At 40.5% G+C, this 13,564-nt stretch overlaps 1 protein-coding gene across 3 annotated transcripts in view; it reads left to right on the forward strand.

Moving 5' to 3' along the window:
• The window catches only part of CSNK1D (casein kinase 1 delta), a 69,199-nt gene that overhangs the window by 36,706 nt on the left and 18,929 nt on the right, over positions 1 to 13,564 (forward strand). For all 3 annotated transcript variants that reach the window (XM_084648170.1, XM_084648169.1, XM_084648171.1), the window contains exons 6-8: positions 2,269 to 2,417; positions 6,439 to 6,610; positions 12,687 to 12,826. In XM_084648170.1, the coding sequence (XP_084504296.1) occupies positions 2,269 to 2,417; positions 6,439 to 6,610; positions 12,687 to 12,826 (461 nt within the window). The remainder of the gene's footprint in view (positions 1 to 2,268; positions 2,418 to 6,438; positions 6,611 to 12,686; positions 12,827 to 13,564) is intronic.

The raw sequence follows: 13,564 nt of genomic DNA on the forward strand, positions 1-13,564 counted from the left end.
GTATGAGGCAGGAGCCCTCCCCTCACAGACATTCCTGCCTGTGCTTCCTCCCGGTATCCCGCTTTCCCACTTACCTCAGGGCTTTGGTCTCCTTTCCCCGGTGAACCTAGTTTAAAGCCCTCCTCACTAGGTTAGCCAGCCTGCTCGCAAAGATGCTCTTCCCTCTCTTCGTAAGGTGGAGCCCGTCTCTGCCCAGCACTCCTCCTTCATGGAACACCATCCCATGGTCAAAGAATCCAAAGCCTTCTCTCCAACACCACCTGCGTAGCCATTCATTGACTTCCACTATTCGACGGTCCCTACCCAGGCCTTTTCCTTCCACGGGGAGGATGGACGAGAACACCACTTGCGCCTCAAACTCCTTTATCCTTCTTCCCAGAGCCACGTAGTCCACAGTGATCCACTCAAGGTCATTCTTGGCAGTATCATTGGTGCCCACGTGGAGAAGTGCTGTAGCTACTTTTAGAAATCTCACATCAGTGCCTTTTGTGTTTTGTCAAATCTGTTGTGAAAGTGTTCTTAAAACGAACATGTGTTGGGTCATCATCGAGACTGCTATAACATGAAATGAATGCAGGTAAAACAGAGCAGGAGACATACAATTCTCCCATGAAGGAGTACAGTCACAAATTTAATTGATGCATTATTTTTTTAACGAGCACCATCAGCATGGAAGCATGTCCTTTGGAATGGTGGCCCAAGCATGAAGGGGCATATGAATGTTTAGCATATCTGACATGTAAATACCTTGCAGCATCGGCTGCAGAAGTGCCATGCAAATGAACACTTGTTCTCACTTTCAAGTGACATTGTAAATAAGAAGCAGGCAGCAATATCTCCTGTCAATGTAAACAAACCTGTTTGTCTTAATGATTGGCAGAATAAAAAGTAGGACTGGATGGACTTGTAGGCTCTAAAGTTTACACCGTTTTGTTTGAGTGCAGTTATGTAACCAAAAAAAATCTGCATTTGTAAGTTACATTTTCACGATAAAGAGATTGCACTTCATTATTTGTATGAGGTGAATTGAAAAATACTACTCTGAAAACTATTTCTTTTATCATTTTTCAGTACATATATTTGTAATAAAAAATAATATAAAGTGAGCACTGTGCACTTTGTATTCTGTGGTGTAACTGAAATCAATATTGAAAATGTAGGAAAAATATCCAAATGTTTAATAAATTTCAATTGGTATTCTATAGTTTATAAGTGCGATTAATCGTGATAAATTATTTTGAGTTAATCGCGAGTTAACTGTGATTGACAGCCTTATATATATATATATATATATATATATATATATATATATATAAACCCAAACGTTTAAAGTATTAAAAAATCCAAAACACTACATGATTCCACCGGACTCCTTGTTGTTTTTGTGGATACAGACTAACATGGCTACCCGCTGATACTTGATATGATTTCAGTGTGGCTTATTCAATGTTTTAAACATTCCCCATGTTTATTGCCTTTATGTAGATGCAGGCTATGCCACATTTTGCATTTTAGTACATAGATGTGTCCAATAGCAAAATTGAATACTCTTCCATGGAATTTTACATAAATAGAGACTGGCCCTATACTGAGAAGTACAATATAAATTCAGAAGCAGTGAATGGCACACACAAAATAAGACAGTCTTTCCTATCCACTGTGCTCATTGCTACTGTAGGAGTCTAATGTGTTCTTTCCTCTCCCACCTTCAGCTATATTGGTGGGGACTCTTCCTTCAGATCATGTTCTCTGCTGCTGGCAAGTAGAGTCTCTACCTACTGTGTGATTGATGATGAAATATGGAATATCACACACATCCTTCCTTTGATGCCCACATCTTTTTAGGTGGAGTCCGTTCAGTAGTTTGTTTTCTACCATTTCCTTGCTCCACCCTATCTCCATGCCATTGAGACACAGTACTGTCTCCTCCAAGTCTTAGCATTATGGTTTTGATTTTTCCTTTCGTTCAGGGGATTCTGTGACATTTATATCCTTGAACCAAATCTTAATGTATTTAGGCTTTAAAATTTCTGTAGACTTGGCAGTGTAAATATTACAGTTGCCCCAGGAAAAATTAATAGCTTAGCAACTAAAATGGTGCTGCATCTTTTTGTTTGCTCGATGTGTCTCAAGGAATTGTTGGGAAGATAATGTTACATGTAGAAAAGGATGATAAAACTGTACTATCCCAGAAAACAGTACATTAATTTTGGAACAATTATTTAAAATTAAATATGAAGCTAGTAAACTAGATTTCTCTTGTTACAGCTGAGTTTGCTACATACCTGAATTTCTGCCGCTCTTTGCGTTTTGATGACAAACCAGACTATTCTTATCTAAGACAGTTATTCAGAAACCTGTTCCACCGACAAGGCTTCTCCTATGACTATGTATTTGACTGGAACATGCTCAAATTTGTAAGTAGAGAACATTGCTGACTTAGTCAAAGAGGCCATTGGAAGAATTGAATTCTTCTATTTAGGATAGCTGCTATATATTTTAAGTTTGATTTCTTTACTAACAGTGTATATTTTGACTGTGCTACCCTAGACTCCCTGTGTTCAGACAACATTTCTGAGGGCCCAGCTTTCTTTTGGTGTTTGAGTGCAGTCTGAAAGCTTGAAGATGATTTTCTACAGTGCCTTTTCATTTCTCTGGTAAAGAGAGAGAGAACATTGGCTTGAAGAAATACTGAGATGTTCAAATCAACTAGTACATTCCTTACACTAAGGATAAAATCTTAAGGGGAATTGGAACTTCCCATTATGAATTAATAAGTGGCAAGATGTTAGTTTTCAAATGAGATCACTATTGAAACTCTCTAGTAAATTTATTCCTTAACTTGTAGGTGAAAATGTGTTACATTTAATTCTTTACATCGAAAATCTAATTTCTGTCACTCTCTGGAATCATAGTATGTCTACACTGCAGTGCAAGTCCAGAGTTAGTCTACACTGATTGATTGTTAACCCTATATTAAGATTTTTCTAACGTGAGCTTGAACCTGGGGCTCCAGGATCCATACTGCAGCGCACAGACCTGAGTCAAACCAGCCACATCCCAGACTCCCTGGTGCCTTCCTGAAATGTAGCTGCTCTAGCCCTTTGACTGTAGTGCACTGCGGGAAAACTTGACCATCCACCCTGCAAGTTGGAACATCCCACCAACACGTCTTGCTTATCAGTCTTTTTGGTCTGTGTGGTCTCAGCATCGTGGAGGAGGTGCCTTTTCAGGAACTTATTTTGCTTTTGTTTTCCCTCCTGTGTCAGGAAACGGGCAGAGCTTCCGTGAACCGCTGGTGGACATTGTGGCAGTGTTTTTTGGCCCACCAAAAGCAACTGAAAGAGATTATGATGGACCACGAGGAGGAGGAGAGGGAGTACCCAGGCATAGCAGACCTCTCACTGGCTAAGGCTGTTCATGACATTCCATATAGCTGCTGATGCCCCCTATGTAGACTAGTGCTTTTGGCGCAGGGCCACAAGAACAGACTGATGGAATCACATCATCATGCAGACCTGGGATGACCAGCAGTGTTTCCAGAACTTTTGCATGAAGAAAGCTGTTTCTGGAGTTTAGTGAACAGTTTCCCCAACCCACTAGTGTAAAGACATGCATGAAGCCACCCTTACTGGTCCAGAAGCAGGTTGCTATAGCCGTCTGGAAATTGGCTACCCCAGGCTGCTACACCTCCGTTGCAAACCAGTTTGGTGTTGGAAAGTCAAATGTGGGTAAAGTGGTGGGAGAGGTTTCTCAGGCAATCAGGCACATGCTTTATCCCAAGGTGGCAAGCATAAAAGATATTCCTGAAGTAACTGCTGATTTTGAGAGAATGGGGTTTTCCAGATTGCAGTGGGGCCATTGATGGGTCTCATGTGCCCATAGTTTGCCCTCCTCAAGGAGCACAAGAGTATATAAACCACAAAGGGTACTACTACATTGTTCCCACCATTCTGAGAGGTTTGATTATAGATGAAACAGTGGTCTGGGCTCAAGCCTGAATCTGAGACCAGGCTTACATTGCAGGGTAGACATAACCAGTAATTACTAGAAATCACTGTACCAGAATAATGGATGTCTAATACCTAGGGTAGGAGGAACAGGACAATAATTGATAATAAGGGAGAACTTTCGCACAAGTGGCCTTCCCCAAAGTAGGAAATCTTTTGATTGAACCCCTGTGCTCAGAATAATATTTATTGGAGTTTTTATTATGCTTTTGTACAGAAAGGGTTTTCAAAGTTTGCAGAGCCTGTTGCTCTTGGGACACCTGATCAATGCTGCATTCTGGAGAGATGTAGGGAATGTTTGGGACAATATAATTCTGCTATTGTAGCTCTAATTCTGGTGATCTCCATCCCAGTTTTCTTCAAGCTATTCGTTGAAACAAAATTTCTGATCTTGCTGCTGCCCATCCTACTTTCATTACTATGAATCTCAGATCATTCAAAGAAAAATTTGCTACATCTCGTTATCAGAAAATGCAAACTACACAAACTTATAAAACATCTACAAAAACAAATAATTTTTAAAACTTTATATTGCATTAGTTCCCATGCTGTGTCCCTCCTAAACATAGAAGATGACACACACCTTGTTTGGAAAGGCTTATAATCTGGGAGAAAAAAAAAACACCAAGGGAGGAGGAAAGGGATAAAATGTATAAGCAAAATGATCAGGGGGTGACTGAATGCTTCTTGTTATGATTGGTTTTTAAGTGAAATTCTAATTCTCCACCATTCAGCCCCGCATGTATTTCCTCCAGACCAATTCACAGGTTCAGTTGCAGTGTTCTTATGTCTGTCCACCTCAGCATTCAGTCCTTCAGCATGGATGAGCAGTTTAAAGTATAAGTTAAATAAGTAAGTCAGTGATTTTGTCAGCTGCTTTTGTTATGCCTCCGGAAAGAGGTGTATCTTCAAGAGGGATTTAAATGAAAGAAAGGAACATGGCTTTATAGATCAGTTCAGGAATGGAGTTGCATACACAGAGGACAACATAAGAGAAAGCTTGGTGGCAGCTGAGAGATGTGGATGATTGGGGTCAAAGTTGGCATTATTCAAACCCCTAGACATCTTTGACAGAAGAGACAAGAACAAAAAAGTGCTAAATAGAAGTTTGCGGTAATGCCAGCAAAAGTTGATGCAGTACATAAGTGAAGGGAATCATTCTGCATATTCAGAGGGGGCCAGGGATGTGATCAGATCAACTGGTAAGGAGATCTTAGCAGTTGCATTTTATATGGATTGAATGGGATCTACAGAAATTTGTGCAAGTTACATAACTTAGTTTGCCAGTTCAGAATATTGTTTGATCAATGCCCTACTCCTGGATTTTTTGAAGGTTGGTAGCTTGAACCAGATGCTGTCCTAATGCTGATTCTTGCTTTTCACTTCAAAACTAGATTACTGCAATGTCCTCTGCCTATAGCCTCCCTCCCTAAGAGTTTCAAGCAGACTCAGCTTGTGGAGAATGAAATGGTTCAGCTCTTGAGATGGTGATATGCTAAGATTATATTATACCAGTGTTTCATACTTCTGAGTGCAGCTTCAGGTGCTGATTGATGTAAATCTTGAGTGACATGGAACCCTAAAGATTGTTTTACCACTATGTCCTGTCACAATGGCTAAGGGCTTCTCTTCACTACTGGGGTAAGTCGACCCAAGTTATGCTACTCCAGCTAAGTGAATAACATAGTTGGGGTCCACGTAGCTTAGGTTGACTTACCCCAGTGTCTTCACTGCGCTGCGTCAATGGGAGACACTGTTCAGTTGACTTCCCTTACTCTTCTTAGAGAGCTGGAGTACCGGAGTCCACCAGAGAGTGCTCTGCCGTTGATTTAGCGGGTCTTCACTAGAGTTGCTAAATCAACCCCTTCTGCATCGATTGCATCAGTGTCAATCTCTGTAGTGAAGACAAGCCTTTACATCAGCAGGGTTGTTTCTGGTGTATTTTTCAGACCTAGGAAAAGGGTGTTCTCAGTCAAGTCCTTCACCTATGAATTCACTCCTCTTGTGCTCTGTGAGTGTGATCAGCTTTAGGGTAGAAAGTAAGATCAAGTATAATCAGATCTTTAATTGGTATTTTCCCATCAAAGCAGGTTCTGGGGTTTGTGAGGTCAACTTCCGAATTTTTGGAAGAAGGCAATTACTGTTACTTGTAACTATTGTGAGGTACCCAGATGCCATGACAATGGACATGTGTTAGATAGGATTTCTGACACCACAGTCCTTCTCATAACTATAATATCTGGATGCTATAATGAAATACAAATTAAATTAAATACTGTAGTTTTGATGGGAACTTACAGCAATAGTAACAAACGGTTCTGTTTCACGCTCCATGTGTTAAATGTTATTTTAGTCATTAGTATTTATATGAAATAGAGTACTAAGCTCAATACTCACCCTAATTGTTAACTAGTCTCATGACTTACAGGGTGCAAGCAGAGCTGCTGAAGATGCTGAACGTGAAAGGAGAGAACGAGAGGAAAGATTGAGACATACACGAAATCCTGCAGTACGTGGTTTACCCTCCACTGCCTCTGGGAGGCTGAGGGGAACGCAAGACGTAGCTCCGCCTCCTCCCCTTACTCCAACTTCGCATACTGGTAAGTCATCAAATTTCTGGGGCAGACTCCTCTTACAGACTATGCTATTCTTCAGCTACTTCCTGGTTACTGAAATATACCATTTTGTAGTCCTTCAAAATCAATTTGAGTAAGTAACCAGGATTAGGGAGATATTTTGTAAACGTACTCTCTGTAAATGCTGTTCTTTCCATAAATTACTGGAAGAGATTTTCCTTTCTGCTGTGTATAATAATTGCCTTGCTACGTGCTAGTCTAATTTGGATTCTTGCCTTAAATACCTGCTTTGGTTTGGTAACAATTAAACACTTTACTCACTGCAAAAAGATCATCTTTTCCAAGCTAACTTTATAAATGGAATGTCCTAAGAATAAAAGTCATTACATTTGTAAGTGTTTTGCTGAGTCCCCACTTCAGACTAATAAATGTAAAAAATAGTATGTATAGAGATTTTCCCTAATGGTGATTTTATTTTCATTGTATACCAAAATGATTTTCTACTTATGTAAGGAATAACATAAGGTTCTATAGGACTGATCTATTATTTTTTCCTTCCTTTTTTAAAGAGTTAAATACTGAAGTTGGGCTTAGATCTTTTATTGCACCTCAGCATAGTTATCATGAGAAAATAGATTTCCAGCACAGTGGCAAACTGAAATGATACCTTTGATCTTGCTGTTACATAACAGATCAGTAGTTCCGTACTGACTTCCACTTATTCAGATAATAAAATCAATTTCTTTTTCATAACATTACCTCCGTAGAACCTCACTGCAGAAATCATGTGTCAAGACATGCTGTTACTGAACATATTGGAACAGTAGTTGAAGGGAAGCACAGAGCTCCCTCAAGCCCCATCTTCCTGCTGGAACCGACCTCTCCCTTTTTACTTCATATTACACAAACAAATCTCATTGTTAGTTTTAGGTTGAAAAGTTCACTTTTTCAAATTTTTGATATTTTAATTCACCTTTGGTCTTACCCAAAATTAGGAATTGCCGAATCAGACCTGTGATCCATCTAGTCCAGCATTCTGTTTCAGACTGTAGCCAGTACCAGATGCTTCATAGGAAGGGGCGAGAAAGCCCGCAGTTGACAGATGAGGGATAATCTGCCCCTCTCTTCCCCCCCCCCCCCATGAAAGTTTTATCCTATTCCCTAATTAGAAATTGGGTTAAACTCTGAAGCATAAGTTTTAGAAACCTTTCATACTCTTTAATATTAGCCATTATAACACTAGATATTCTTTTTATCCATATAAATGTTTGCTCTCTTTCTGAAGTGTGCTAAAGTAGTAGCCTCGTCAACATCCTGTGGCAGTGAGTTCCACAGTCAAATTATGTATTAAAAAAAAAGAGTATTTCCTTATATCATTATGTCCCCTGTTCTTATGCTATGAGATGGGAAAAACAGAAGCTTCTAATCCACATTCTCTAGACCATTATTTTATATACTTCTATCATGTCCCATTTTATTAACGTTTCTCTCTCAGACCTCCCTACGGTAGTGGCTACAACAAGGGAATGTCTTAAAAATGCATTTCTCTCAGTCTATTCTGATAACAAATGTCATGAATGCCTCCAGTCTAGGTTGGGGAACACATTTAGGGTCTCTGTCTGTGGTCTTCGGAAGCCTAATGAGGAGCAGTTCCCCAAAAACTTGCTAGAGCTGAGGGCCATCAGGCTGGCTTACAAATCTTTTCACCACAGATCAGAAACATAATTGTGTTGCCTCTGTCTATAAGTAATTGGTCGGTGTGGATGGTTCATTACAATAATATCTGGTCTGCACTTAACACTTTAAAAAAAAAAAAAAAGTTGCTTACATCAAATGGAAGGGGACACATCATTGCTGACCTGAATTTGATGGGTTAGTTGTTGTGGCTCACCACTGATCGCATCCGACCAGAAGATTTATAGGTTCTTATCCAATTCAGACTACAGAGTTCAAGAACTCAGAGAGTTCTATATCGGGAGAGGATTCTTGGTGTGCTTGGCAAGAACACACATACTGCGGACAATACCAAATGGATAAAACCTTTATTAAAATTAACATAAAAATAAGAAATGCATTGAAACTTATAACTGCAAAACAGTAAAAGAATTCCAAAACTCCTGGTGGTACCGTTTCTATTAGAAGTACCTTAACCTAACATACTCATACCCTTCCTTGAGGACACGGTAATAGGAGGTGAAGGACCAGCCTCACTCCTGGCATGCCTGATTATGCAATGGTGCTGGCTTCCCCAATGGTTAGGAATGTTTATTATAGTGTACTGCACAAGCTGTGCTAATAGCGTGATAGAAGATAGAATAGATAGATGAAAAGGTAGTCTATAGAGTATAGGAGAACTGGAAAAAGCACTCCAAGAAACCGAAGCTTCAGGAGTTAGAAGAGCTTAGAATTTAGAAGAGCTGAACCCAGCAGAAGCTACCTCCTAAGAGCTCTCTTACAAGGTATTTGATAGGATCCTGACCTATGTAATTCAGGCCCAACTTACTATACCCAAATCTTATTTCCGTACCCTACAGAATTAATGGGTACCCTTCTACTATAGATCAGTGGATTATGACACTTACTTTCTAAATATATTCATAAGGATTTATCTCATTCCAAAACTGCCAACCTAGGCTCTCTTGATGACCTCCAAGTTGTGGTGTACCCTGCGGTTACCAACCACCTGTAGAAGCCGAATAAACCTGTGATGTGATGGGGATAGTTCCTCCCTCTGGTTCCCAAAAGTTCAGGGACCAGTCTCATCTGTGCCAAAGGTTGCCAGCCTTTATGCTGACATATTCTTAACTGATTATACTTTTTGCTATATAGCAGATCTTACAGGCCGGTAGGCTTCTTGCATTTCAGCAAAACTTCTTATTAGGAAACACATATCTCAACAAATCCTAAATGCCAAGGAATTAATACTAATAAAATATAAGAATAAAATGGATTAATTTCAGAAAAAGAAACATATTAATTGATACTGCTGGCTGGATTAGGATTATTTTGCTAGCCATTATATCCTACTATGGGCTACATCATCCATCACAAGTAAGCATTCAGATCTTCGGTGGCTCATGTGAAGATCTGCTTGAGACCAAGCAGAGATCCCATCTGTTTTAGACACCTTTTTTACACTGACAAGAAAGAGCTCCTCTTACGCCTTTCCTCCATTTCCATTCATCCTGGAAATACGAAGATTTGGCAGAAGAGACCCAGAATGATCATAGTCTCACCAATCTGGACACGGCAGACTTGGTTATATCTGAGTTCCTGCATCTGTCCAAAGATGGATAGTCTCTTCCCTCTTCTCCCTGCTCCTCCAAGACAAGATGATGAGATAACTGGTTCTGTGGATGAAGGGAAAGCAGTGGACGTGTTATTCCTCGACTTTAGCAAAGCTTTTGACACGGTCTCCCACAGTATTCTTGTCAGCAAGTTAAAGTAGTATAGGCTGGATGGATGCACTACAAGGTGGGTAGAAAGTTGGCTAGATTGTCGGGCTCAACGGGTAGTGATCAATGGCTCCATGTCTAGTTGGCAGCCGGTATCTAGCGGAGTGCCCCAAGGGTCAGTCCTGGGCCGGTTTTGTTCAATATCTTCATTAATGATCTGGAGGATGGTGTGGATTGCACCCTCAGCAAGTTTGCGGATGACTCTAAACTGGAAGGAGTGGTAGATACGCTGGAGGGTAGGGATAGGATACAGAGGGACCTAGACAAATTGGAGGATTGGGCCAAAAGAAATCTGATGAGGTTCAACAAGGACAAGTGCACTTAGGACGGAAGAATCCAATGCAGCGCTACAGACTAGGGACCGAATTTGCTAGGCAGCAGTTCTGCATAGAAGGACCTAGGGGTGACAGTGGATGAGAAGCTGGATATGAGTCAACAGTGTGCCCTTGTTGCCAGGAAGGCCAGTGGCATTTTGGGGTGTATACGTAGGGGCATTGCCAGCAGATCGAGGGACATGATCATTCCCCTCTATTCGACACTGGTGAGGCCTCATCTGGAGTACTGTGTCCAGTTTTGGGTCCCACACTACAAGAAGGATGTGGAGAAATTGGAGAGAGTCCAGCGAAGGGCAACAAAAATGATTAGGGGTCTGGAACACATGACTTATGAGGAGAGGCTGTGGGAACTGGGATTGTTTAGTTTGCAGAAGAGAAGAATGAGGAGGGATTTGATAGCTGCTTTTAACTACCTGAAAGGTGGATCCAAAGAGGATGGATCTAGACTATTCTCAGTGATAGCAGATGACAGGACAAGGAGTAATGGTCTCAAGTTGCAGTGGGGGAGATTTAGGTTGGATATTAGGAACCACTAGGAGGGTGGTGAAACACTGGAATGCGTTACCTAGGGAGGTGGTGGAATCCCCTTCCTTAGAAGTTTTTAAGGTCAGGCTTGACAAAGCCCTGGCTGGGATGATTTAGTTGGGATTGGTCCTGCTCTGGGCCGGGGGTTGGACTAGATGGCCTCCAGAGGTCCCTTCCAACTCTGTTATTCTATGATTCCTTGTCACAGGAGAACAGCATCTGGTGCAACTGACCGCTGGTCCCTCAGCTAACAGCATAGCTAATGAATTTCTAGGGCTTGATGTTTTATACTTGAGCTGAGGAGATCAAGACAATCCTGTTTGTCTTCTACTAAATAAAACAGGTTTAAAGGGTAGGAATAAATAATCAGTTTTCCTAGTGGAAAGAGGTGAATAATGGGGTCCCCCAGCAATCTGTACTGGGACCTGTACTATTCAACATATTAATGAACGATCTGCAAAAGGCGGTGAACAAAAGTGGCAATGTTTCTGGACAATATATAATTATTGAAGATAGTCAAGTCTAAAGCAGACTGCAAGGAGTTACACAGGAATCTCACAAAGCTGGGTGACTGGGCAACAAAATGGCAGATGAAATTGAATGTTAAGTGCAAAGTAATGAACATTGGAAAAAATAATCCCAACTATATATATATGATGGATTCTGAATTAGCTCTTGCCACCCAAGAAAGGGATCTTGGTGTCACTGTGGACCATTCTCTGAAAACGTCCACTCAGTATGCAGTAGCTGTCAAAAAGGCTTAACAGTCTGTTAGGAACTATTAGGAAAGGTATAGAAAATAAGATAGAAATATCATCATAAGAATCATAATGCTCCTACGTAAATATATGGTGTGCCTACACCTTGAATACTGTGTCCGGTTCTGGTCACCCCATCTCCAAAGAGGATGTTGAGGAACTGGAAAAGATTCAAAGAAAAGCAACAAAGGTGATCAATGATATGGAAAGCTTCCATATGAGGAACTAAAAGGATTAGGGCTGTTCATCTTAGAAAAGAGAGGACTATGGGGGGGGATCTGATAGAGGTCTATAAGATCATAAATAGTGTGAAAAAAGTGAATAGAGAAGTGTTGTATACCCTTTCCCACATAAACCAGAGGTCACCCTATGAAAATAATAGGTAGCAGGTTTAACACAAACAAGAGGAAGTACTTCTTCACATGGTGCACAACTAACCTGTGGAAGTCATACTTTTGGGAATCACAACATTCTATGAGAATGAGTGTTTAAAAAAAAAACAAAAACCTGGCTAAGTTCAGGCAGGACAGATCCATCAATAACTATTACCCAGGATGGTCAGGGATGCAACACCATGCTCAGGGTGACCCCAAACCTCTGAATATCAGAAGCCGGGAGAGGTAGATAGGGATGGATCATTTCATAATTTCCCTGGAGCTCTGGTATGGGCCACTGTCGAGACAGGGTGCTGGGCAGGGTGAGCCATGTTCTGAACCAGTATGGCAGCTCTTCTGTTCTTAAATCTTGACCTGGTCTTCTATCCAGTTTAAATGATTGTAGACTTTTCTTTTTCCCTCTCCACTGTAATCAAATCCAACACCTGGTTATTACGTAGGTTAACTTAACTGCTGTTTCTGCTTACTGTCACTGCAAAAGGGACTTAGGTGTTTGTCCATTCCCTGGTGAAACAGTTGTTTTTTTTAAAAGGTCTTAACAACTAACACCTCTTTAAATCCTGTTTAACACTGTATTTCAAGAAAGTTAGGTGATCAGGCTAATACACAGCTAACGCCTGTCTTTCTCACAGCTAACGCCTCTCCTCGGCCAGTGTCTGGAATGGAGCGAGAACGGAAAGTGAGTATGAGACTGCATCGTGGTGCCCCTGTCAATATCTCTTCATCTGATTTAACAGGCCGCCAAGATACTTCTCGCATGTCAACTTCACAGGTACAGAATAAACACCTTTTTATGGGAAAAGGGAGGGTTTTAATTTGAGAGTACTTATTTTGATCAGGCTGTTGTACCTTCCTATGTCAGTTTACCAGTTAATCAGTGGGATTTCTTACTGAAGAATATTCACTTCCTTATTTTATAAAGGAGTTTAGAATATTTAGATATGTAGTTCCTACCTTTTTGCTTTGTTGGAGGTACCCGAGGAAATATGTTAACACTTGCCACTCATAAGGCCTTTGTCTTACGATATCAGTTCAACATATAACAAAGTATCATATTGATCTCTAAAGAACTGAACAAGGGCAATTTTTTTGTTTAATCTCCATCTTTCTATTTCTTTGTGTACCCCCAGTGGCAAGCCTTTTAATGCCAGGGCTGTATTAAAGAGTCATATGAGAAGATGTTCAGTATACAGTAGGAGCCCAAAGGGTCATATGTGCTATTTGGTGGAATGTGCTATATATTTGTTTCACTAAAGCAGTCAGAACAATGTCCTATATTTGCAATTAGACATGATTACAGGTATTATAATATTCAGGATCTTAAAGGATCTTCAAATTATCTTAGTCATTTTAACTGCAGAATTCAAAAGTCTTGTGCAATCTAGAAAACATGGCTTGCACATTTTAGTGTTTTGGATGTTTTTTTCTGTTTGTTTTTTTACTGCTGAGAGTATCTAATATTGTAGAAATATAGCAATTGCTGTAAATCTGAGGTGTAAATATCGTGTGG

This window comes from Lepidochelys olivacea, assembly GCF_965140295.1.
Source record: "Lepidochelys olivacea isolate rLepOli2 genome assembly, chromosome: 14".
NCBI lineage: Eukaryota > Metazoa > Chordata > Testudines > Cheloniidae > Lepidochelys > Lepidochelys olivacea.